Here is a 22865-nt window from a genome sequence, read left to right on the forward strand (position 1 = left end):
CCTTCGTAGGTGGGGCCCATCCGTCGTCTACCCCGACCGCAAATGCGGCCGGTGTAGGCGCTTTGTGGGACCTCCTTTTGTCCTGGCTGGGCCCCGCCGGCTAGGGCCCTAACAACCGTTAATGCTGTTTTTATAAAAGATCTGGCTGAAATTTAATGTTAAAAAATTTCCTTGGTGCATTGTATTGCAAAAACAAGAGGCGAAATGCTCACAGTTCATAGGAAAAAAAACTTATTTTAGGACATTGCATCAGTCTGAATTTGTGCTGCCTTTTCCGAAACATCCTGTACAGTTCTTATGAACATAAAATTTCTTCTTTAATTTTTGTTTGGCCTTACACTATATAAAACTGACATTAATTAAATACGACTTAAGCTCTTTATTATAAGAAATACTGTAGTATCTGAAATATTGTTTGTAGAATACGTAAAAAATTATGCATAGACAGAAAGTTACAGAAATAAAACTAAACTGAGTTAGTACACATAGCAGGTGTTTATTGCCATAATTTAATAACATATAACAGTAAATATGAATACAAAACATTCATTTGATGTTCAGAGACTTTGGGCTTACACGTTTCCATCCACTTCCACCGTTACATGCAGTGCTATTATACTATGGCTTTATTATGGCCTGTTATCGGAGACGAAATAATAATAGAAAAAAGAAATAATCCGCGGATTTTAAAATATTTCACCTATCCCTATTTGTTTTTACCTTAAATTTACTGAAAAATAATGATATAAAAGATAACAGCCACACAATAAAACGAATCTTCAAGGTGAATTTATTTACAGGGCTGACGCTCCAGAGATGATTTCAATCAGCTCTCTAGTGATGACAGCCTGTCTGGTACGGTTGAGGGTGAGAGTGAGTTTCTCAATCATTTCTCCTGCGTTCTTACTGGCATTGTCCATAGCAGTCATACGAGACGATTGCTCACTGCAAGCGCCTTCTTTAAAGGCGTAGAATAGTAGAGACGCCAATGAAAATTCCAAGTAGCTTTGAATGACTTCGTCATCCAAAGAGTCGTAGATCGATAATTTGGGAGCAGCCTGAATTAAAAAAAAAAATAGTTGCAGCTACTACTAATTAATAGATATTGCAACTTACCGTCACAGAGGCCAAACTAAAAACTGGCAGTGTCTGAGTGGTATATGATACCACAGATTTGAAACGATTATAAACGATTTCACCAGAGCTGAATTGATAGTCAGATTTTAGAACAGCGTCAGCTAATTTGGAAGCATCTATAAAAGTTGGCGGTAAACGACCGATCTCATTACAAGCCATGATGATGTTTTTCCCATACACACGTTGAAGAATTGCACGGGATTTGTCCCCGACACAGACAACTTTTATGTTTTGCTCATCCTTGGATAATTCTGTACGGATATGACGAGCAACACTGGTATGAACAGCTCCACAGAGACCTGTCGTACAAGCATGTGTTATTATTATTAATAAACATCATTGGGGAAATATATTTTATTTACCTCTGTCGGATGTAATGGCAATAACAAGTTTTTGTGGGACATCTGGCAGTGGAACAATTTCAGCTTTTTCATAAAACTGCTGGGCACCACTACCGATGGGTCTAACAGCTTTTAGTTCACGTTCAGCTCTAGTATATTTAGCAGCTGACACCATCTTCATGGACTGGGTGATTTTCTGGATGTTTTTTACAGATTTCAAACGAATGGCTATGGATTTTAGGGTGGCCATACCACGCTGCTGCTGTGATGGCACATTTTGTGTAAGTATTGGTGCCAAATTACCAAAACGACCCAACATTATGTAGTCCTAAAAATTTGCCATTAGAACACGGTATTATGTAAGCATATCACTAATAATTATACAAATCCGGATGTCGTTAATAATCTAAACAATTCAAGACATTAGTGAGTAGATAGTGGATATTGTTGAATGGAATAACAATTTTGCAAATTTTTACCCGAAATATTAAATTATGTCATACTAACCTTGCCACTTGCGCTAGGCCGACCCCAAGAATAGGTGACACAAAAATTGCCGTGTTAATTGTAGGAACTACTAAATTCTTTACGAAAATCGATCTTATGAACTCACTGCATAAAGGTTAAAGATCCACCTGTCAAACACAACCTCTAGATGGCAAAAATGGTGGTTATGTTATAATTTTGTAGTAGATTTCATAAAATGTCAGCTGTTTATATGTTTCGAAGCCTTCAACATCTAATTTCTCCACAAAAAAATATATCTTTTTTCACCAGAAGACGGTTTTCACATGTATGTCAGTTTTGTCATAAAAATCTACATAACCTAAAATATGCCCGGTTTTTCTCATCTTCAGCGGCAAGTTTGAAACAAAATGACGATGAAAAGAAAAAACATATAAATATAGGAACCATAGGACATGTAGACCACGGCAAAACCACTTTAACTGCAGCTATTACAAAAGTGTTGCAAAAGGATGGACTAGCTAATTATGTTTCCTATGACCAAATCGATAAAGCACCAGAAGAAAAAGCGAGAGGTAAATTAACTTTTTAAAATAATATTGCTTCTATTATATATTATCATTAAATTTGTTAAAGGTATTACAATTAATGCTGCTCATATTGGATATAGTACCGTCAAAAGACATTATGCTCATACAGATTGTCCGGGACATGCCGATTATATAAAAAACATGATTTCTGGAGCTTCGCAAATGGACGGAGCAATATTAGTTGTTGCGGCTACCGATGGCCAAATGCCTCAAACTAGAGAACATATTTTATTAGCAAAACAAGTTGGAATTTCTAAAATAATCGTTTATGTCAACAAAGCTGATTTAGTTGATAAAGAAGTAAGTATATTCTCATACAGCTAATTAGAACGAAGCAGTTGAGCTTACTGCACATTTTATAGGTACTTGATTTGGTTGAATTAGAAATACGAGAACTTTTAGAGGATTTTGGCTTTGATGGAAGCAATGCTCCTGTTATTTTTGGGTCGGCATTGGAAGCTCTTAATGGGAAAGACACAGAAATTGGAGAAAAATCGGTAAGAAAACTGTTGGAGACTGTCGACAATTATATACCAAATCCGGAAAGGGATTTTGCAGCTCCTTTTTTGATTCCAATAGATAATGCCTTTTTAATCCCGGGAAGAGGGACCGTCGTAATTGGAACACTAAGTAGAGGTATTATTAAGAAGAACCAGGAGGCTAATCTTTTGGGTTTTAATAATGAGATTAAAACAACTGTTACTGATATACAGGTGTTTAAAAAAAGTGTACCCGAGGTAAATATTCGTGTACTTCTAATACTTATTTTTTTGTATATCATAAATGTACAAGGAGGGCCAATTTTGACACATTTGTGGGGTTACTTGTATTTTCTGAGGAGATAAACAAAAAGTAGGTAAAATGTTGCAGGCATGACTTGAGAAAAATGGAACAGTAAAAACCACATCTAGTTAACTTGATTCATTTAAGGGAGAACACATCTATAAGATCATGACAGCGATTGCGGTGACAAATGCGACTATAATTGAATTCTTCTTTAACAAATGGGTCTATACTGATTGCGACTTGTTGGTGATACAAGGCATTCATGCAGCGTTAGATTGTGGTGATCGTAGCGATATAATTTGTTGGCGTTCAGAACCCAACAGGTTACATTATCGCTGGTCGCATCAATATAAGAATGGAATTTACAGAGAAATTAATTGAAATTATTAAAAAACATCCATTACTCTTCGATCTTTTACGCCCTGATTATAAGAATGTGTGTGTTAAAGTTTAAATAGCTGCAATAGATTAAATTTAAAATATACCCTATTTAAATTAATTATCTAACTTTACTACGTTACTTTCTAATTCGCTCACTAAGTAGTCGTTCTTCATTCAGCAATACCGCAAATATTACTATTTGAAAAATAATATTGCATTTAGTTGCCATAGCGCAAGTGTGTATGACATTTTTTGTGATGTCAAATAACTTTTTTTGTTTGAAAATTTTTTATTTTTATGAAAACGGTTTTCATTGAACTTTTCTGTGTAGAATCTAAAGAAATTTCTCTATAATTTGCGATTTAAATTTATTTTTACAAATTCCGAACTTTTTTTAACTTTATAAAATAATGCCATCTTTCTAGATTGGTATACATGTTTTTTTATATCACACAGAAATTTTACAAATATGACATATCAAAAAACTAATGTTTCAATGGAAAGTTGCAATATTACTGACATGTTACAAAACACCTCTTAAATCGTTAAACTGAAAACTAAAAATAAATGTAATAAAATGAACTGGTGACATATTCAGTCATTCTTGTTTCGTTTTGAGTTAATTTTAGTCATTTGTTTTTTTTGTACACCCTGTTGTCATATCACATCAGGTGTATCGATATTATATGGTTTACCTAAACTATTAGGCCAATGTCAAAGGTCAATGATACTGAGATACTTTTTATTGAAAAATTGAAATGATTTAAAAAGTATTTCAAATCTATCAGATTATAGTAAGTTTTTTATTTTGTATATTTTATAAAATAGCAATTCTAATTATTTTATATCATAAATTTGTTTTACTTACCATGGTGTGTTTGCATTAAATGAATGTGTAGCGTTTTGTCACTGAATATTCTACAATTAATGTTAATGCGAATCAATTCATAAAAATGCCATATATAAATTTTTATTTGATTTTAAAAATTTTAATTCAACGCCATCATTATCATCTTACGACATACTAGACTATTGGCATCGTTATTACAGAAAACTTTTTATTTAAGTATTATCTATGCAATGGAAAGTTAGAAAAGTAGAAAACTGATTAAAACATCTATTAAATTATTTCATAATTAAAAAAATAAAAAATGATCTCTGTCCCTAAAGGGGTCGAAATTGGCCACACTGTACAGTGAATATGTTTTCACTATTTAAAAATAAAATGATGTATTCTGCATTTTAGGCAAGAGCCGGTGACAACATTGGAGCTCTACTGAGAGGAGTGAGGCTTAAAGATGTGGAAAGGGGAATGCTACTTTGCGCTCCTGGGAGCGAAAAGTTGAGTAACCAGTTTAAAGCTAGCATTTATTTTTTATCCAGAAGCGAAGGTGGTCGATCAAAACCCATACTGGGTAAATATTGTCAACAATTATTCAGTAGAACATGGAATGTACCCTGCAGAATTGATTTAGGTGACAAAATTTTATGTTATTTTATGTGTTATATTGTTATATCTTAAGTATGATTTTTAGATGAAGGAGTCAGCATGCTAATGCCAGGAGAACATGGTACAGTAAAAATAACACTTCTCTGGAAAATGGTCATGTCACAGGGGCAGCAATTTACAGTACGAGAAAATAATATAACTGTAGCTACAGGAATTATTACACAAACTTTGCCTGACGTAAATGTTAATACCAGCCTAGGAAAACTTAATATGTAATTTCCTAGAGCGTATTTGTGTACCTATAATTTTGTAATATAAATTTTTCAGAGAATTGTAGAATTATTTATGATATCAGACATTACTGTTGGAAGATACAAAAAGGAAGTACTTCTAAAACAAGCCTATCCATCCATATATACAGGGTATCCCAAAAGTATGTAAACCCCAGAATAACTCGGAAGTAAAGGGCCATACGGAAAACCGTTTCAGACAAGGGCTTCAGGATTTTTCCAGGCTATTCAATGATGACCTTGAATTTGACCTTGGCCTTGAAGGTTATTTCAAGGTCAAGGTCATTTTTTCAAATGGGAACCTCTACTTTTTATCATGCCATTGGAAAGAGCAGAAAATTTTACGTTCGAATATGGCTTTGACCATGACCTTGAGATCGTGGTTATTTCAAGGTAGGGGTCATTCTTTGTGAGGGTAACTCATATTTTTGATTGTGGAGTTAGAAAGAGCGGAAAATTTTGCTTCCGAATATGACTTCATGACCTTTATTTTTTAGATCACTTCAGACCACTTTTGTATGAAACGTTTTTCCATATATCCCTTTCAGAGTTATTCTGCGGTCTCCAGGCAGTATCTAACAAAAATCTTATTTGACCTTAAAATGACCTTGACCGTGGTCTCAAGGTCATGGTCAAAGTCATATTCGGACGTAAAATTTTCTGCTCTTTCCAATGGCATGATAAAAAGTAGGGGTTCCCATTTGAAAAAATGACCTTGACCTTGAAATAACCTTCAAGGCCAAGGTCAAAGTCAAGGTCATCATTGAAGAGCCCGGAAAAAATCCTGAAAATTTTGTATGAAACGTTTTTCCGTATAGCAATTTACTTCCGAGTTATTCTGGGGTTTCCCTACTTTTAGGATACCCTGTATAATTTCGTAAACTGTAGAAGAGAATATATCATAGAAAAAGGATCTATGTCATTTATTTAGGGAGTAATAAAGGGTTATTTCTGTTTTAAAGTTAGTAGACGGTCAGAGTCAGATCATCATGCAAATCCAAAAGAAACAAGCCTTTAAACTGAAAACTGTTATCTATGGGTCTACAAGAAGCATTTTTTTTGTATACCGTGGGTAAACACACCTAAACTACATATTTTGCGTCTAATAACCTCAAATATTTTTTGCAGTTCTGGGGTTTTGCTATTTGCTTGCACATTGTGTGTGTACATTATAAGCATTATGGTTTTAAATCCACAACAGTATTTAGAACAACTAGCTTCTCATTTAAAAGTCCCGCTTGGGAAAATACAAATAAACGAAGATTCTGTATGTATAATGCTTTATTTATTATTTACTTATTTTAACAAAGTTTTTTTAAGATTTGTTCGCGTACAATAGGCAACAAAACGGTTACTGGAGTGACTAACATCGTACTATCAATGTTAATTGAATCTAACTCCAATCTGTGGAGTAAAGATTCTTTAGAAAAAGCTGAAATTCAGCAGTGGCTCGAATATGGAATAGTCCATGTCATTCATATTGACGAGCCCCAGAATCTGAGACAAATTTTAAGTGTAAGTAAATTTATAACAAATTTTCATCATTTGTTTCGCATGAACTAATCTAATCGTGGCTACAGTGTAGTGTTTGTAATATACTTACACTAAATCACTTTCTGAAACATATGTTAAGATATACATACAAGAGATCGTTAAAGGAGTTCTTTCTTACCCTAGCAAAACTGAACTAAATACATATTGTATACATTAGGTCTGTGTTTAATTTTCATAATAAAATATTTTTAAAATTAATGTAGTGGAAGTGAAGTTTACGAGTTCTGTTTTAGGATTTAAATGATATGTTGGCAACAAAAACGTATCTAGTTTCATATAAATTAACAGTTGCTGATGTGATGCTATATTATATTTTAATTAATGCAATGGTAAGGATTTGCTATATTATCAACTCTACTTTAATAATAAGTTTATTTTACAGGTTGCAATGTCTTATTTAGATAAGCAAAAGTATATGAACTTATCGAGATGGTTCGATAACTTGCAACAAGATGCTTGTATAAGACAAAGTAACAAATTGGTTGATTTTAGCACTAATTATTTAGCTAGTTTGGCGCCTAGCAAACATTAAAAATATAAGTTTATTTATTTAGTAATTTTAACAATAAATGGTTTAACTATGTATATATGATATTATTTTAGTTGTTATCTTTAAAACAATTTTTTTGTCCGGCATCTACAGGAGTTTGTGAGAGAGACTGATGGGCATATATATTTAAATTCAATACAGTGGTAGAACTACTCGTATATACAACAAAAGGGAGCAAAGCACAGCAGTAGAATGGGTGGCAGAGCCTCTTAACTTCACTCTACCGACTGTTTTGTACTGAAGACTTTCTTATTTTCAATACATTCTGTTGACAAATAATTTTAATATTTTTAATAGATGTATTACGAAAAAACAAATTATAAGCTTTTTATAAGCAGGGTTAAGAAGCATGGAGAGATCGAAAATGTGAATTTGAAAATGTGGAAAAAAAATTGAAATTTTTGTTTGGCATTTCCAGCTGGCAAATAATTTTATTAATTAAATGTATCTGTTACTAATGTATATAATCTATATGATGTAGATTTCGATTTAATTGACAAATAAACTTATTTGGAGGTGGAGAAACCAACCCTACTACTATCTTCTAGTTCTTAAAATAAATAATTTTACTTATGGAGACGATTTTTTTGAGAAATTAAAAAAAAATATGACGCAAAAAAGTTTCGATATCTATAGTATTCGCCAAGTTACAGGTATTTGAAAAATTTTTTCTCAAAATATTCAAACGCTCATAACTTCTTGAGGGGTTGAAATAAAAATTTGAAAAAATTTGTGAAAGCTACTCTAACTAAATGGGTACTAAATACCAAAAAATCAGAAAAATTCACGATCTCATCAGTGATTTGGCATGGATCGCCCCGTATATTTTTTTCACAATTAAGTGATATAGTTTTCATAAGTACAGCATTATGATTTTATGAAGCCTGAAAAATAAAATTTTAGTATCAAGGTTATAACCAAGCAAAAATATAATTTTGTGAAAAATAAAAATCTTTGTATTTATGTATTATGGAAAAAAAATATTTTACACAATAAGTTTAACAGTTTTCGTGACATCGGGCTCGGTAAATCCTATTTAAATTTTTTATTGCGATATTGTTCGGATTTTTTTCTCAATTCCTTTGTGAGATGCGCCGAGCTTAGGCAACCAACAATGCACGGTGCGTACAGCCAACTGAAAATCTATAAATCTTAATGTCACTAATAGTAATGATTCGTTCACAATGGCCAATGACAAACCGGTACGTCTACGCTCGAGATAATAACATCGCTGATTGGTTGAACAGAATCTCATGAAACATGAAGGTCGTGAAAAGATGTATGCGTGGAATTATTTGTTGAATTCATAATTCCCGCAAAAAAATTTTGAGGTTGGTACATGTAAAATTAAAGATATTTAGCCATTTTCTTGTAATTTTGTTGGTAATTGTTTAATTGAAACTGACATTTAAAAAATATAACTTTTTCTGAATTGAGTAAAAATCATTATAAATGTAACTTCAGCTCAAAAACAATTTTTAAGAATTCTAGTAGGATGGAAAAACATTTAAATAAGTGTATTGGCTGTCCGGGGAAAATTAGAAACCAGTTTATAAAAAAGTCTAAAGGTAGGTAATAAGTAAAATATATGGACACATATTCATTAGAATAGAATAAAAGTAATATTTTGCTGTGCGTACCCTGTGACCTGTGAAAACATGACGTCACTCACAGGTGCCTTATTAGATTCAAGGTGTCAGGGCATTTCATCGACATGTCCATAACACAATTTTCCAAAAACTGCCCCATCTCTAACTTTAACGGAGGTAATGGGGCAGTGTAAAATTTCTGTCAATACTTGAAATTCATTAAACATGGAAAAAATTATTGCAAAAATTCATGACTATGCTTTTTGGATATTATAAATAAAAAAATCAATTCAATGCAGTTGTGGAATATAAAAATATTTAGTACGAACTATACTCTTGGTCCAAAATCTTGCTGGTTTTAGAATTTTTAGAAAAATTATTCGATTATAATTTATAATATAAATGTTTTTAATTTGTTTGTGTTTATAATACCACTTAGAATACTTAGGAGAATATTAAAGCAACTGATGTCTAAATTAGTTTCTTTATTATTTTATATAAGATACAATTAAATAATATATGATTTGAAAACATTCCTGTAACATGTAAAAGTGTATAATAAAAAGGCAATTTTATATGTATTAGGCACTATAAGTCTTGTTATGTGAATAAAATTAATAAAAAAAAAATCTACATATCATGCTTATAAGCAATCTAGGCACTTTAAATATTTACGATAGTGCCTATGAAGAATATTAAAAAATATAACTTTGAATATACAACTTAAAAGAATGAAGGAAATTATAGCTATAAGAAAGCCTAAAATTTATTATTGGCACATATAATTTAAATCATTTAAGTATTTGGTTAATAAAAACAACCACAGTTAAGAGAAGCAAAAACATATTAGCACCATTGTCGAACTAAGGACACTTAACTCTTAAAACGATAACGAAAACGATAATTAGATAAAATACATTGTACAACAGACAGAAGTTATGGCAGCCTTACATTCAATTAGTTTCATCTCAACATATAACTGGATTTTTGGCATTATTTACTCAAACTTAAAACTTTTTACAGACGATTCCTGTTTACTCGATTTCGTCATAGAAACTGTCTTCTTTTCGAATATTTGCTGAGTAACGGACTTCTTTAACATTTTCTGCTCTAGCGTGTCATCGTCTTTAAGCACGGGCGGCTGATTAATATATTCCACGTTGCTGGAAAATGACGACTGGTACTGATTGTCTGATCCGTTTTTGAAAGAGTCGAAACTCTTCATATCGAGCGGCGAGAGGGGTTGTATTTTACCAGCGGGCGAGCCTGAGTAGTACTTCTCGCTACTGGACGAATAGGTGTGTTGCGGTGCCGATTGATAACTTTCGTATTTAAACGTATCCGTCTTATAACCGGCAGGGGTTTTATAGGTATTGGTAACGTATTCGGAACTCGAATAACCGTCTGATGTTGGTTTATACTCAGTTTTACTAAAATTGTCGAGCGGAGCGTAGGGCGATCCTACATTGTAACTGGTGGAACTATAATCCAAGCTTTTATCTTGCGTTGGTGCGCCAAACGTTCTGGGAGTAGTGCTGGTGCCGTAATTCTTATTCAAGCTTGCGTAATGACTAGGAGTGCTTGTGCTTAAAGGCTCATAAGGCTTAGATGATTCGTAGGGCTTTGAGGGTTCGTAAGACTTAAAAGATTCGTAAGGCTTAGAAGGTTCGTAAGGCTTGGAAGGTTCGTAAGATTTCGACGGTTCGTAACTCCGACTAGTGAAATCGTTCCTTCCCCCGTACTGGTTGGTTACTCCATAACTGGGCGAAAATTTGGGTGCGTTTTGCGAGAACGAATTGTAATTTGGATAGTTGTAGTCGTTTTGTCCGTAATTGCTGGTGGTGCCGTAAACTGAAGAGTCCAGGTTGTTAATGTGGGACTGCAGATAAGATTTCTTGTTACGTTCTAAGGAGTTAACTTTTTCTGGGCTCTCCAGGTGGCTGTACTTGTCCTGATAATACCTTGTCGGTGTACCCTGGCTTTGCGAACTGTCATAACCGTGGGTATATCTGCAAGTAGACGGTAGTATGTATTTATACAGAGTAAATGTAGCATTACTTGCAGTATAATTTTTAAAAATCTTTTAAAAGATAAACCTGTTTTACATTCACCAAAAATATAATAATATCACGTCACACTGATTAATCGTTTCCGAACTAACAATACACTTTAAAAATAATTTTATCAAAAACTTGAGTGCACAATAGAATATAAAATTCTGAAGACTGCATTTACAGTATACCTTGCAAATGTAGTAAATATTACTTTCGCAAAATTTCGAGACCTTTAAATGTTAAGAGTCGGAAAACATCGGCATTAGAAAGTGAGAATTTGAAAAATAAAAAGTTTGTAAACATGCATGGCGACACGATCATATTATGCAATGGAATAACACGAAAATGTTGGGAAAAGAAAGTAATATGTTAAAAAAAACTAAAAGAGACCCCATTTATTTTGTTGGTTGAATATTCTCAACATGAACGATGAAGTAATAAAAGAATAAATATTATATTTTGTATATATCTCCGTGGAAGACATATAAAGTAAACAAAGAAATTGTCACATTTGATTTTTAAGTCAATTTGAGGATGAAAGTTTTGATAAGGACTAGTCTAATTAAATAAGCCTTTAAATCGAAATTTTGGTCAACTTGCCTGAATTTTTGATATGAGTTAGTTTGAGGTATGTTATAAGTGACAGCAATTTTTTGTTCAATCCCCCGCCAAGGGTGAAAAAAGATAAAACAAGGGTTTTTCAAGATAACTCAAAACGGGTAAGGGCTAGAAAAAAAGTTTTGTGAAAAAGTTGTAAAGCATACAATTCTACATAAAAATGACCTCTTGACTTTTTCTTGATTATTAAAATTAACAGAGTTAGGGAGGCTAGAAGTTAAGGGAAGATTTCAGAAATTTAAAAAAATCATAAGCAGAAAAATGAATTAATTTAGTAATTTTTTTTTGATCTACTCTAAAAAATGTAACCTTTCTATTCAGAGAAATAGATATTTTCATTAATTTTTAATAAGAAAGTTATAACAATTTCAAATTTGTTGTTCACCCCCCTAAACAGAGATTTTAAGAAAAACCTCGAAACAGGTCAATTTAATTTTGTCAATTTGTTTACATAAATCATATTTTTAATTCTTTTTGAGTAAATGTGATTTTTTTATAAATAAAAAATATAGTTTTTCTGAAATAAAAAATAAGGGTAGCAACCCCCAAATACGGAATCACTAGTGAAATATTTGTTTTTTATCATAAGTAATTTCCATTTTGTTTCATTTCAAAATATTGATTAGAACCCCAGAAATTTTGAAAAAACTGTTTTGGGGGGCGAACTTTGAGAGTGTATTTCACCTCGTAAATATGTTTTTCCGTCGATAAAAAAATACGCGTCTCTTTACATTTTTTAGAGTAGATTGAAAAAAAATACAAAATTCATTCGTTTTTCTGCTTGTTACGATTTTTTTAAATTTCTGAAATCTTCCCTTAACTTCTAACCACCCTAACTTTGTTAATTTTAATAGTACAAGAAAAAGTCAAGATGCCATTTTTATATAGAATTGTATGCTTTACAACTTTTATAAGAAACTTTTCTTTCTAGCCCTTGACCCTTTTGAGTTATCTTGAAAAACTCCTTTGTTTTATCTTTTTTCACCCTTGGCCGGGGGTTGAACAAAAAATTACTGTCACTTATTGTTATAATACCTCACACTAACTCATGTAAAAAATTCAAGCAAGTTGACCAAAACTTTGATTTAAAGGCTTATTTAATTGGACTAAACGGAGTTTTTCAAAACGTAAACTGTATAATGTGATTTAATAATTATTGTGTCATGAAGAATTATTTACTTTATTAGCATAAAAAATTAAATTTATAAAATCAACCCTTTGACTGACACTTTCGGTGCACTCATTAAAAATGTTTTCAATGTGGCAGAAATAGCCAATTAAATAAAAAATTTACAGGAGGGGTCAGTTTGATGAGATTTGACAAAATTACATAAAATTTTTTTAAAAAATAGTAGTTCGGAATTTGGAATATATCAGCAAAATTGATTGATTTTTTGGGTTAAAAATCGGTAGATGTAAAACAGGTTTTATATCAACATCCTGAAAGTTACCGGTACAGTTTGTTTTGAGGAGTTGATACATATATGTCCCAAATTATTGGAATTAGAGCGGTACACTTACCTATTAATTACTGTTATTGTTCATTTTATGGATTACAACCTTCACTCTGCATGCAACAAACAAATTCATTAGTGTTAATACATGGAAAGGAAACAACATTAGACAACAACTACAGAGGGTTCTATAAATGCTAGGTACAAAGTCAGTAGGTCATTTATTAGAATGGGCAATGCTTTAAACTAATTATCAATGTTATTAATCGCCGTGCAGAGAAAATAAAACGGTATTTATTCTGACATAGATGCATCTTTAAAACATAATGAAAATATGAAACAATCTCTCTGCTCATAATTTTCGTACGGATGAACCGATCAAGATAAATCAACTGACTGAAAGCCATAAATGGGCAGCTATATTGCAATACAAAAAAATTTATTTGTAACTTTAACACCATGAATATGAAAATACTACAAAAATTACCTCAGATATTCGTGCTTTGACTGACTTTGGTGGCTTATATCTGGGTATCACAAATCACAAAAAGTGAATGAGGCCTCGTTAGATTCGATTTGAGCAGATTTAACTACGAAGGCCATTTCAAAACTTCTGAACAGAGCACATGTGGAATGATTCCCGCACGTGAAGCGTAAGCTTAAGCCAGACTTTTAGCCATCACCATGTGTTTTCAGTGTTTTGAGTGAGGAATTCTGAGTTGAAATGGAGGGAGAAAATGGCTTAGGTCAAATCTCACATAGCGACCAGAGGTCTTACATCAAAATTGAAAGTTTGCAGGTAAAACATCTATTGAAATTCACAACGCTCTAGTTGAAGTTGGTGGGGATAGTGTATTGGATGGAAGCACAGTGTCACAGTGGGCGAAGGCCGGATAAGTATTGAAGACAATCTATGGAGTGGCCGGCTGGTAACTACAAGAGACTATACTTCCACTGCCACTATTGACAACATTTTGCAAGAAGATCGACGTAAAACATGGGAAGAAACTGCAAATGGAGCAAAAATGTCTGCCTTTTCGGTGTTCAGAATCATAACGAAGAAACTACAAAAAAGTCACTGAAAAGATCAGATGAAGATCTATTTTTAAACATGAGTTTTGGAGAATTATGGATTGGAGATCCGTTTCAAACCATTGTGAAGGCTTTTGATGCAGTGACCCAAGTAATCAGACAGATCAACAAATATAGTGCCGTAACGGGAATACAAGACTTGTCGAACCATTGGCTGCTGTCATGGAGAAGAATGAAGATTAGATTACATTGAAAACCATAATTTTACTATGTGCAGAATTTTTTAAATGACCTTTGTAATATGCAAAAGCTCAACTTAAGCCATTAAAGCGGCCAAGATATTTAGACTCAGTTTAAAAAAAAATGCTTTTAATTATAACAAATGCAAACCGAATTTGAGTAGATCCCCTAAATCCTAAAAAGCACTCTTAAACAAACAATTTGAATTTCCTTTCGTTAAAATCAGTTGCTTCGTTTGAAATTACGAGACGAACTCATTGGGAGTTGCCGAATATCAACATATCCACCCCTTGTAACCTTTGTTGAGATCGTATTAGCATCACACAATCAAAAAAATTTAATATTTAAAATAAGTAAATTTTGGCAAAAAAAAAAATTTTTCTTTTACGTTATGAGTAATTGAATTTTATGGAATATTATTAATTACCGATTAACCTCCCTGACCTTGTTAACAAAATTAGACACCATCACCGATTAATACAAAAGCCGACAGTTAGGATACAGACAGTAACACACACCTGCGACTCACCCCATAGTTTCTGCTTCTTGAGCAGAGCTTATGTAACCGTCCGTGTCGTCGCCAGAGGTATCGTAACCTTTCAGTTTGTACTTGGCTTGTCTTATGGCACTTAGTTTGTTGCGAGCCTCCTCCAGTTCCCTTTCGATCCTGCACACCTCCGATCTAAAAACATACATAATTTTTTTTTTTTTGGTTTCTCAAATACGTTTTGTTATTACAATTCTATTCTTCTATTATTATAGAACATTTCTTTTAACAATTTTTACCTTGCGTTGATCTCCTGCGCAATGCCGCCAACCATCTTCTTGTTAAGGACAAGATATCTCTCCTCTTCGACGCTCTTGGCTCTCTGGGCCGCTCTCACGAGATTGTCGGTAGAACGGATGACAGCGTTTCCGGCGGCATGTAACCGTCTCGTAGCTTCGGTATCTCCCTCCGCTTTTACTTTACAGGCTACTAACAGCTGGGCGGTAGAACTTGCTACTTGTTTTGCAGCCGCTATTAGTTTATCCTCACTACCGAGACCTGTATTGTGAAAAGCTAGTTTATAACGAGCGTTCAAATAAAAACGTGGTCAAGTTGGTTCTGAAAATTTGGACGTAGGGCGTAGCGTATAGCAAATGAACTTAAACGTCATCTGTCAAAGCGCTATATCGCCGCTATCAATTTGAATATTTTCGTTTTAAAAAGCGTTTAAAATTGTGTTTTCTCAAGAACAAAAAGTGTTTATCATAGAGTCCTACTTTAGAAATGGACGCAAGATTGATGGAATATGGAAGTATTCTATTGAGGAATGTTTCATAGAATTTCAAAATCAATTTCCCAGCGTTGTTGAGTACAAAATTTTTCAAAGTGCAGTTCAGCGTTGTGTTAATGTTCTTCGTGAAACGGTCAGTGTAACAAGAAAAGAAGGAAGCGGCCGACCTAAAAAGCGGACTGAAGAATTAAAAGAAAATGTTCACAAATAATGGAAAATGCGTCAAGAACTTCTGTACGTATTTTATCACAAATGGTGGGAGTATCAGTCGGTACCTGCCACAGTGTTAAAAAAAGATTTGCGTTTGTTCTCCTTTAATTGTTTGTTATTGTTATCACGATTATTCTTTAAAATAAAGTTATATAGTCATTAACGTTATTGAAACCGACAGCTGCTATACAGCTCGTTGAGAAATGAGGTTAAGTTGGTCGCTATAAGCTACTCCCTACGTCCAATGTGTCAGAGCCAACTTCGACCACGTTTTTATTTGAACGCTCGTTATTTGTGATAATCGGCAATAAGGGGCAATTCTGTATCTCACTAATAAATTTTAAACTTAAACACATATTACAAATAATTAAAATAATTTTAAGAGGTTGTTACAAATCTAATGGAGTTCTGCAATGTGTAAACTAAAACCGAGACGTTTGAACTACTCCATCAGATTTTTAACACCATGTAAATTTTTTTGTAATTAATTAATAATCGTCTTAATTTTGATACACAGACTTGTCCTATTAGTCTTGTAAGAAAAAACACTTACCTTGGACGAGAGCGTTGGCACTTTCAACCAAACTATGAGTCGCGGCAGCCACTAATCGTGCTGCGGAAATAAGCCCCTCGGACCACTGACCATCGTCTGACGATGAAATAGGTGTTCTTGACATTTTCCCGCTATCGATTAACTCTCGTTGAGCTGCACTGGCCGCTTTTATTAGCGCAGAAGTGGCGGCAGTGATGGATTTGGCAGCTTCCAGAATCATTTCATCAAAGTTCATCGATTCGTCCAAGTCTTGAGTCTGGAATTTCATTGCAATGTAGTTTGAGAATCACCTTCGGATTGGTAAAATTAGGGACATAAATTTGTTGTCAACTCAAGGCGATAGCTTTGATGGAACATTATTCATATATTTACAAAGCCGGTAAACATTTTTGTGTTTTACGATGTTATGAATTTCATCTATTTTTATGATGTAACACTTAAAGGAAGCTTATATGTACTTTTGTGAAAATATTTCATTTTACAAGTCCATAAATTAATCAGCATTCATTTTTTAAATATATTTTTAATAACTGTTAGATATCAATAACACGATTAAAAAATTGAATTATTCGTTTTGTCATAGTAACACAACTTCCTGATTTATGCCCTGTATAGACTGATCAAAATAACTCATTTAAAGGAAAAAAAAAGAAAATTGTTACCTGGACTTTTATACGTGGAAATGATAAAGGGGCTTATGATAAATGAAAAAAAAATAAATGCGTGAGCAGGGGCGGCGGAGGGTTGATTTGGGGGGTTGAAAAATTATGAAAAATTGTATCATTGGGATTTCTGGCGAAAGTTGACGTCAAACAAAAAAGCATCCAATACAAAAGTTGTAGATCATGTAAAAATCTACAACTTTTGTAGAGGTCACTTTTTAACATAACCTCAAAATTTCCGAGAAACATGCGAAAAACAAATTTTTTCTGATTTTTCGTTTTTTATTTCTCATTTCCGCAAAAATAATTTAATTTTTACAAAACTTGGTGAAAGTGTACCTTTCTCTATCTTAAATAACCTCAAATTTTTTTAGATAAAAAAATCAAGAAGTTTCTGATATTCATTTTTTTCGGCCTGAAACACTTTTTTTTCGAAGAAAAATTCTACTTAAAAAAATCATCGTACAGAATTCTGCCAGTAAACATTTTTTTTCATTTTGACATATACTTTTTCTTGAAATAAAAAAATTTGTAATCACAGCTCTGAAACATGCTCAAAAATGAAAAAAAAGTAAAAAATGACTTGCAGAAATGAATTTTTCAGTAATTGTTGATGATTTGTTTAAATTTTAAAAAAATCAAAAACTGATTACACCATTCAATTGTACGGAAAAAATACAAAAAAAACTATCTCATTGTTTGACCCAAAATTATTTCTATACAGTATTGCTATAAACATAAGTCGAATAGTAAATAAATAAAATAAATAATAATTTTTTTTCCGTAGGATCGATTAGTGTACTTATTTTTTTAAAAGTTTGATGAATTCATAGTCGTCTTTTTTTATGCCTAACAATATGCTGTTTAGAAAATTTTAAAATTTCGGGTAGTTTTTAGCTTGTTTTAACTATAATATAAAATTTTTCCTGAGTCTGAACGCTTTCAAAATATCTATTGGATGAAGTCATAACAGTATAAATGTCAATGCCGCACAAAATATCCAACAATTTTTTACTACTGTTAGCAATACTAATTAGAAATAATAAAATATTTCATAAATTCGTATTATTTTTTATTAGTACAACTTTTTAAATTATGGATTAAAAAAATTGTTGGATATTTTGTGCTGTATTGATTTTTATTCTCTCTCTCTCTCTCTCTCCTCCAATAGATACAGGTATTTTGAAAGCGTTCAGAGCCGTACTCAGGAAAAATTGCCTTTTACCATTTCCACTTATAAAAGTCCAGATAACAATTTTTATTTTCTCCAAATGTAATTTGGTTGGACTATGTATGCCGATATTCTCAAACAAATTATGTTTAAAAAATGCAGAAATAATTTTATCAAAAGTGGTATGTTAGATCATTATTTAATTATTTTATTGTCCGGTATGTCTTTTTGTGCTGCCGTTTTAGAAAATGTCTGTTTAAAATCACTTTTTAGCTTGAAAAGTGCATCCAGAAAATTAAATCCTGCAAAAAGTATGAAAATGATGGGAAAAGAAAAAGTATCGGTAGCTTATTTAGCTAACAGAACATATATATTTCTTTAGATTAGTATCCTATATATTTGATTTCATGGACCGCATATGACTTCATTTCGTGACGGTTTTAGAAAAATTTAAAGGTAAATTGAAGAAACTTATCCTGATTTGATAGAAGAGGGTGCGATGGAGCGTGTACCGCTATAATAATATGTTTGACTCCTGGGTGCTACAAAACGACAACCAAGAATATCAAACATATCTTACAGCAATACACAAGCTTTTCCTCTTTAGAAAAATAAATAAAAACAAATATAATTTTTTTTTTTTATAATCCTGTAAAGAATTTAGTTATATATGTTCAGTAAAACTAAGGAAATAGTAAAGCCTACCTTAATATTCTGTCTTGGACGTAAACTGGCAAGTTTCTTGGCGGCAGCATCGATCGAGGCGGCTGCTCCTAACAACTCATTTTCTGCAATAACCGTTGGATCGTCTGGATCCACCCAATCAGAACCTAAAAAAATACATATTTTTAAAAATATTTTACAAGTTTTCAAAACATTTTTCTTCACCTTTAAGCCTTTTAGCAATGCTAACTATCTCTGTAACAGACTGTGCGATCTTTCTAGACACTAGCGGCAAAGTATGTTTCACATCGGGCGATGCACTGCCCTGCAAAATAAGCAACAAGAGTTCCCTAAATTGCTTAGAGCAGTCATGACCCGCGTTCAGAGTATCATCCCTCAACTCATCCGTTTCCGCAAGAGTAAACGCTGCACTTTTACAGATGATCAACATGTCTGAAATCGATTTTCTTGCCAAATTGGCGGCAGCTATAATATCGTCCTGTTTATTGCTTATTCCTGCTGCTACCGATTTGGCTGTGGCATTAGTGATGGCTTTAGTGCAGCGAATGAGGTCTTCGGCGGTAACACCTTGTTTGTAACCTTCAGCAGAGTAAAGTGCCTGCAATTTGTTTACGATTATTTACGTATATTCCATCAGTGACCGTGCTTACTCTCATTTCCTGCGCGATAGCTTCGACTGTGGATTCTAATGCTCTCGTTCCTCGAGTGTGTTCATCTTCCACAGCTTTAACTGTTTTCAACAACGACGTTACATTTGTGACCATTACCTGAAATAAATACGATTCGCAGTGGTGATAAAGTGTGTAAGAAATAGACTGGTGATATATACAATCATGCTTTTAGAAAAAATCCATGTAAGCTGAAAGGTTCTGAAATTGTTAGTCAGTATCGAACGGAAAACGGAAGAAGAATAGGCGCCAATTCTAAACCAGTAAATATACACAAAACAAAAATACATACCAACTATTAAAAATATTTTTAGAGTTTCAATAAAACTACTTTCTATACCACACATTTTATTCATAAATATATAAGAAAATAAGTATTTATGTATTGCATGTTTACAACAATAAACACACACAATAAACAATGAAAAAGGTGTCATTAATATCATAAAAATAATTTTTTTCAAGTCGAAAACATTATCTTGGCCATCGATAAAGGGGTTATATAGGTGTATCCTTTGAAAATAATAAAAATAAGCTATCAGAAACATTCCGTTCAGTGAAAGGAGTATCTTTAATAAAAAGTAGTCTAAATGATTAACAAAAAATAATAAAATTAAGGCGATAGGTATGATATAAATGCAAACATAATTTAAAAAATGATAAAATTAAAATACTTGAGTCTTAATAGTCAGACAGGCAGTGTTTCATTTAACGGTAAAATAACTATATTTACTGACGGTACTAAAATATGTTGAAAGAATACAACCATATAGAGAGGAGAAATGCGGCGATGGCCAGTAGTATGATTAAAAAACACACAAGCGACTAGAATAGTTTGAGTAGCCTTTGGATAGTATTTTCAAAGCAAAAATATTCAAAAGCAAACAGTTTGTTGCAGTTTTAAGAAGCGGGTACTAGACACTGAACGATATCAGATTGTAAAGACTCTGCGTTAATATTCTCTTTGCTGTCGCTTAGTAAGCGCAATAATTCCTCCTCTTGATCGGAAATCCACCAATCAGTTTCAGAATCGGTCACCTGTTGTGAATCAAAACATGTGTTAAAATCCACCACTTCGAACATATCTACATTTGAAATACAGTGATATAACATGGACCTCGACAAAAAGCCAGCTAGTAAGCGAATGAGGAAGCGACAAAGGCAACGGTTAAAGGTCCAGAAAAAATATTTATAATTCTATATAAAGTTGGTGGACTTGAAATAATTTCACATGTTTTGATATTAATGAGTTAAATGCAATTATTAATAGTTAGCATGTGCGTTATATTAATATGTAAGAAGAAAGTGATGTAGATATTCGGATGATTTCAGTAATCGATTAGTTTGAAATGACATTACGTTACCGAGAGTTGAGCAAGAAATGACCATATTTTCTCCATATATAAAATAAAACCATAAAATAAAAAAATTATACAAATATCAGTGCTAGTAAAATAATGAATAAGAATATTTAACCATTTTATATTAATTCTCAATGTTAAAAAACATTGTTTACAATACAAACACCTTAATTTGCAAGAGTTTAATTATTAATTCTTTTCCACGTTTATATCCCAAATATTTTCATCTGAATTCTTTCATCACTATAAGTTTTGTAAATATTAATTATATTATTTGAAGTCCACCCCAATACTATATTTACAACTATGAATGTTAGTATAACACACATGCAAAGAAATTATTAATTTCAGCTTTTTCAATAAAAGGATGAATCAAATACAAGGCGATTCCTAAGTTTTTTTTAACATGTAAAACACGATTCTTCATCAAAAAATTCAATCCGGGTCTTGCAAGAAATTTAAGCAAGAAAGACGACTGGCTATAACAATAATTAGGTGACATGTAATTAATTGACGAAGAGCATTGTCAGAAAGTCAATGTTCTTCGTAGCCAAGTTTTCCTTTATGGTTTATCCTTCACTTCAATCATTTGTTCGGGTTGTGGGAGGGTATGCTAGAAGACTCAGAGAATTGGAAATCATGCAATAAAAAAAACATAAAACACACCACAGAAATGAGACAACCCCCAAATTCAAAGCCAAAGGCTGTGCGGAAGGGGGCTACACTTGAAAAAATGCGGACAAACACCCATTATCCAACGACATTGCCAGTGACGACACCAGGGATCGAACCCGGACCAGAATAGGAAGCCTGGCCAAGAAATTCTTGACTCAATAAGTACTTGAGAAATGCTATGCCAAGTTGAATTGTGCCAAAAAAGTTTGCATATTTCAGGAAAATTTCGTGTGCAACGAGTTCAAGTCTTACAATCACATGGAATGGGACATTTGGTACTTATGCTTATAGGCAGACAAATTTTCGAGAAAGTTTTTTAGTAAATGTGTGTGTAGCTATTGTCAACTGGGATTTTTGCAAAATTATCCATCTTACATGTCTTGTACAAGGTGCGGCAAGATAAATTCCTTATTTGAAATGAGCACTCTGAAGCTGGTGGGAGTCCCAGGTGGCTGTGTGTGGTCTAGTTCGAGAGGGGGGATCCTAAAGTTTTGTTAACTTATATCTGAGTCGTCATCATGTGTTGGAGTGCGTTTGCCTTAAAGGCCTATTTTTCCAATGGCCGTTCGGTGGCTTTAACCCAGTGCGTCTTCCGAAATCGCTTCAATATTGCACCAATGGGTCGTGTCACGGACTGGAAATCAGTTCTTTTGTGTGTCACAACGTTCAGGGAAACTGGTTCTGTGCAGAAAAGAAGAACTAAAGACGCACGTCCCATCAGAACATTGAAGCACTAAGGGTTGCAGTTTTGCGAACTCCGCAGCGTTCGTCATGCAAACATGCGTCTGCTCTTAGAATTTCCGATCGTTCCTTGAGGAGAATTATGCACGATGAACTTCATTTCCACCCGTACAAGTTGGCCATTGTGAGGGAACTTTCCGAACGCGACTTCTTGAAGACGCGCTCGTGTTTTTCACTGATGAGGTACATTTTACTTTGACTGGATATGTCAGTAAGCAAAATATGCGCTAATGGGCTGCCAACAACCCCCGAGAACTTCATCAGACGCCTTTGCATTCACAACGTGAATGTTTTTGTGAATCAGGCTGTTGCCCAGAAACGGTATTAAAAAA

At 33.2% G+C, this 22865-nt stretch overlaps 4 protein-coding genes across 9 annotated transcripts in view; 2 read left to right on the top strand and 2 right to left on the bottom strand.

Moving 5' to 3' along the window:
• Nucleotides 1–476: 476 nt before the first annotated feature.
• Nucleotides 477–2079, bottom strand: LOC108915409 (ATP synthase subunit gamma, mitochondrial). Of its 2 annotated transcripts, none has more exons than XM_018721432.1 (4): nt 1986–2079; nt 1500–1806; nt 1117–1436; nt 477–1058 (listed from the first exon to the last, which is right to left on the bottom strand). In XM_018721432.1, the coding sequence occupies exons 2-4, from the start codon at nt 1795–1797 to the stop codon at nt 795–797; spliced, it is 882 nt and encodes a 293-aa protein (XP_018576948.1). In that variant the 5' UTR covers nt 1798–1806; nt 1986–2079; the 3' UTR covers nt 477–794. The 2 variants fall into 2 exon arrangements, with proteins under 2 accessions (XP_018576948.1, XP_018576949.1); XM_018721433.2 differs by lacking the exon at nt 1986–2079 and adding an exon at nt 1863–1886.
• An 81-nt stretch (nt 2080–2160) lies between these two features.
• Nucleotides 2161–5481, top strand: LOC108915407 (elongation factor Tu). Its single transcript, XM_018721431.1, has 5 exons — nt 2161–2518; nt 2580–2833; nt 2896–3270; nt 4947–5175; nt 5236–5481. The coding sequence occupies exons 1-5, from the start codon at nt 2182–2184 to the stop codon at nt 5424–5426; spliced, it is 1386 nt and encodes a 461-aa protein (XP_018576947.1). The 5' UTR covers nt 2161–2181; the 3' UTR covers nt 5427–5481.
• Nucleotides 5482–6416: 935 nt separating this feature from the next.
• Nucleotides 6417–7579, top strand: LOC108915410 (eukaryotic translation elongation factor 1 epsilon-1). Its single transcript, XM_018721434.1, has 5 exons — nt 6417–6512; nt 6569–6707; nt 6761–6955; nt 7228–7323; nt 7377–7579. The coding sequence occupies exons 1-5, from the start codon at nt 6430–6432 to the stop codon at nt 7524–7526; spliced, it is 663 nt and encodes a 220-aa protein (XP_018576950.1). The 5' UTR covers nt 6417–6429; the 3' UTR covers nt 7527–7579.
• Nucleotides 7580–9603: 2024 nt separating this feature from the next.
• The window catches only part of LOC108915405 (talin-2), a 53861-nt gene continuing 40599 nt past the window's right edge, over nt 9604–22865 (bottom strand). Inside the window, exons 16-23 of one of the 5 annotated variants that reach the window (XM_018721426.1) lie at nt 19739–19855; nt 19293–19686; nt 19110–19234; nt 16572–16827; nt 15318–15576; nt 15061–15213; nt 13327–13372; nt 11051–11142 (exon numbers count right to left, since the gene is read on the bottom strand). In XM_018721426.1, the coding sequence (XP_018576942.1) occupies nt 13330–13372; nt 15061–15213; nt 15318–15576; nt 16572–16827; nt 19110–19234; nt 19293–19686; nt 19739–19855 (1347 nt within the window). In that variant the 3' untranslated portion in view covers nt 11051–11142; nt 13327–13329. Of the gene's footprint in view, nt 11143–13326; nt 13373–15049; nt 15214–15317; nt 15577–16571; nt 16828–19109; nt 19235–19292; nt 19687–19738; nt 19856–20093; nt 20795–22865 lie in introns of those variants that run through there. The other 4 variants (XR_001964720.1, XM_018721425.1, XM_018721427.1 and 1 more) reach the window with 4 other exon arrangements.

This window comes from Anoplophora glabripennis, unplaced genomic scaffold (assembly GCF_000390285.2).
Source record: "Anoplophora glabripennis isolate ALB-LARVAE unplaced genomic scaffold, Agla_2.0 scaffold722, whole genome shotgun sequence".
Taxonomy (NCBI): Eukaryota; Metazoa; Arthropoda; class Insecta; order Coleoptera; family Cerambycidae; genus Anoplophora; species Anoplophora glabripennis.

What these genes read in the sequence shown, in the direction of transcription:
- LOC108915407 (XM_018721431.1), top strand. Translation starts at nt 2,182, where the DNA reads ATGTCAGCTGTTTATATGTTTCGAAGCCTTCAACATCTAATTTCTCCA. An exon ending in ACCAGAAGAAAAAGCGAGAG is followed by an intron (nt 2,519 to 2,579) that starts GTAAATTAACTT and finishes AATTTGTTAAAG; the next exon opens with GTATTACAATTAATGCTGCT. An exon ending in ACCCTGCAGAATTGATTTAG is followed by an intron (nt 5,176 to 5,235) that starts GTGACAAAATTT and finishes TATGATTTTTAG; the next exon opens with ATGAAGGAGTCAGCATGCTA.
- LOC108915410 (XM_018721434.1), top strand. Translation starts at nt 6,430, where the DNA reads ATGCAAATCCAAAAGAAACAAGCCTTTAAACTGAAAACTGTTATCTAT. An exon ending in TACAAATAAACGAAGATTCT is followed by an intron (nt 6,708 to 6,760) that starts GTATGTATAATG and finishes AGTTTTTTTAAG; the next exon opens with ATTTGTTCGCGTACAATAGG. An exon ending in ATATTTTAATTAATGCAATG is followed by an intron (nt 7,324 to 7,376) that starts GTAAGGATTTGC and finishes TTTATTTTACAG; the next exon opens with GTTGCAATGTCTTATTTAGA.
- LOC108915409 (XM_018721432.1), bottom strand. Translation starts at nt 1,797, where the DNA reads ATGTTGGGTCGTTTTGGTAATTTGGCACCAATACTTACACAAAATGTG. An exon ending in TGCCATTACATCCGACAGAG is followed by an intron (nt 1,437 to 1,499) that starts GTAAATAAAATA and finishes CTTGTACGACAG; the next exon opens with GTCTCTGTGGAGCTGTTCAT. An exon ending in TTAGTTTGGCCTCTGTGACG is followed by an intron (nt 1,059 to 1,116) that starts GTAAGTTGCAAT and finishes TTTTTAATTCAG; the next exon opens with GCTGCTCCCAAATTATCGAT.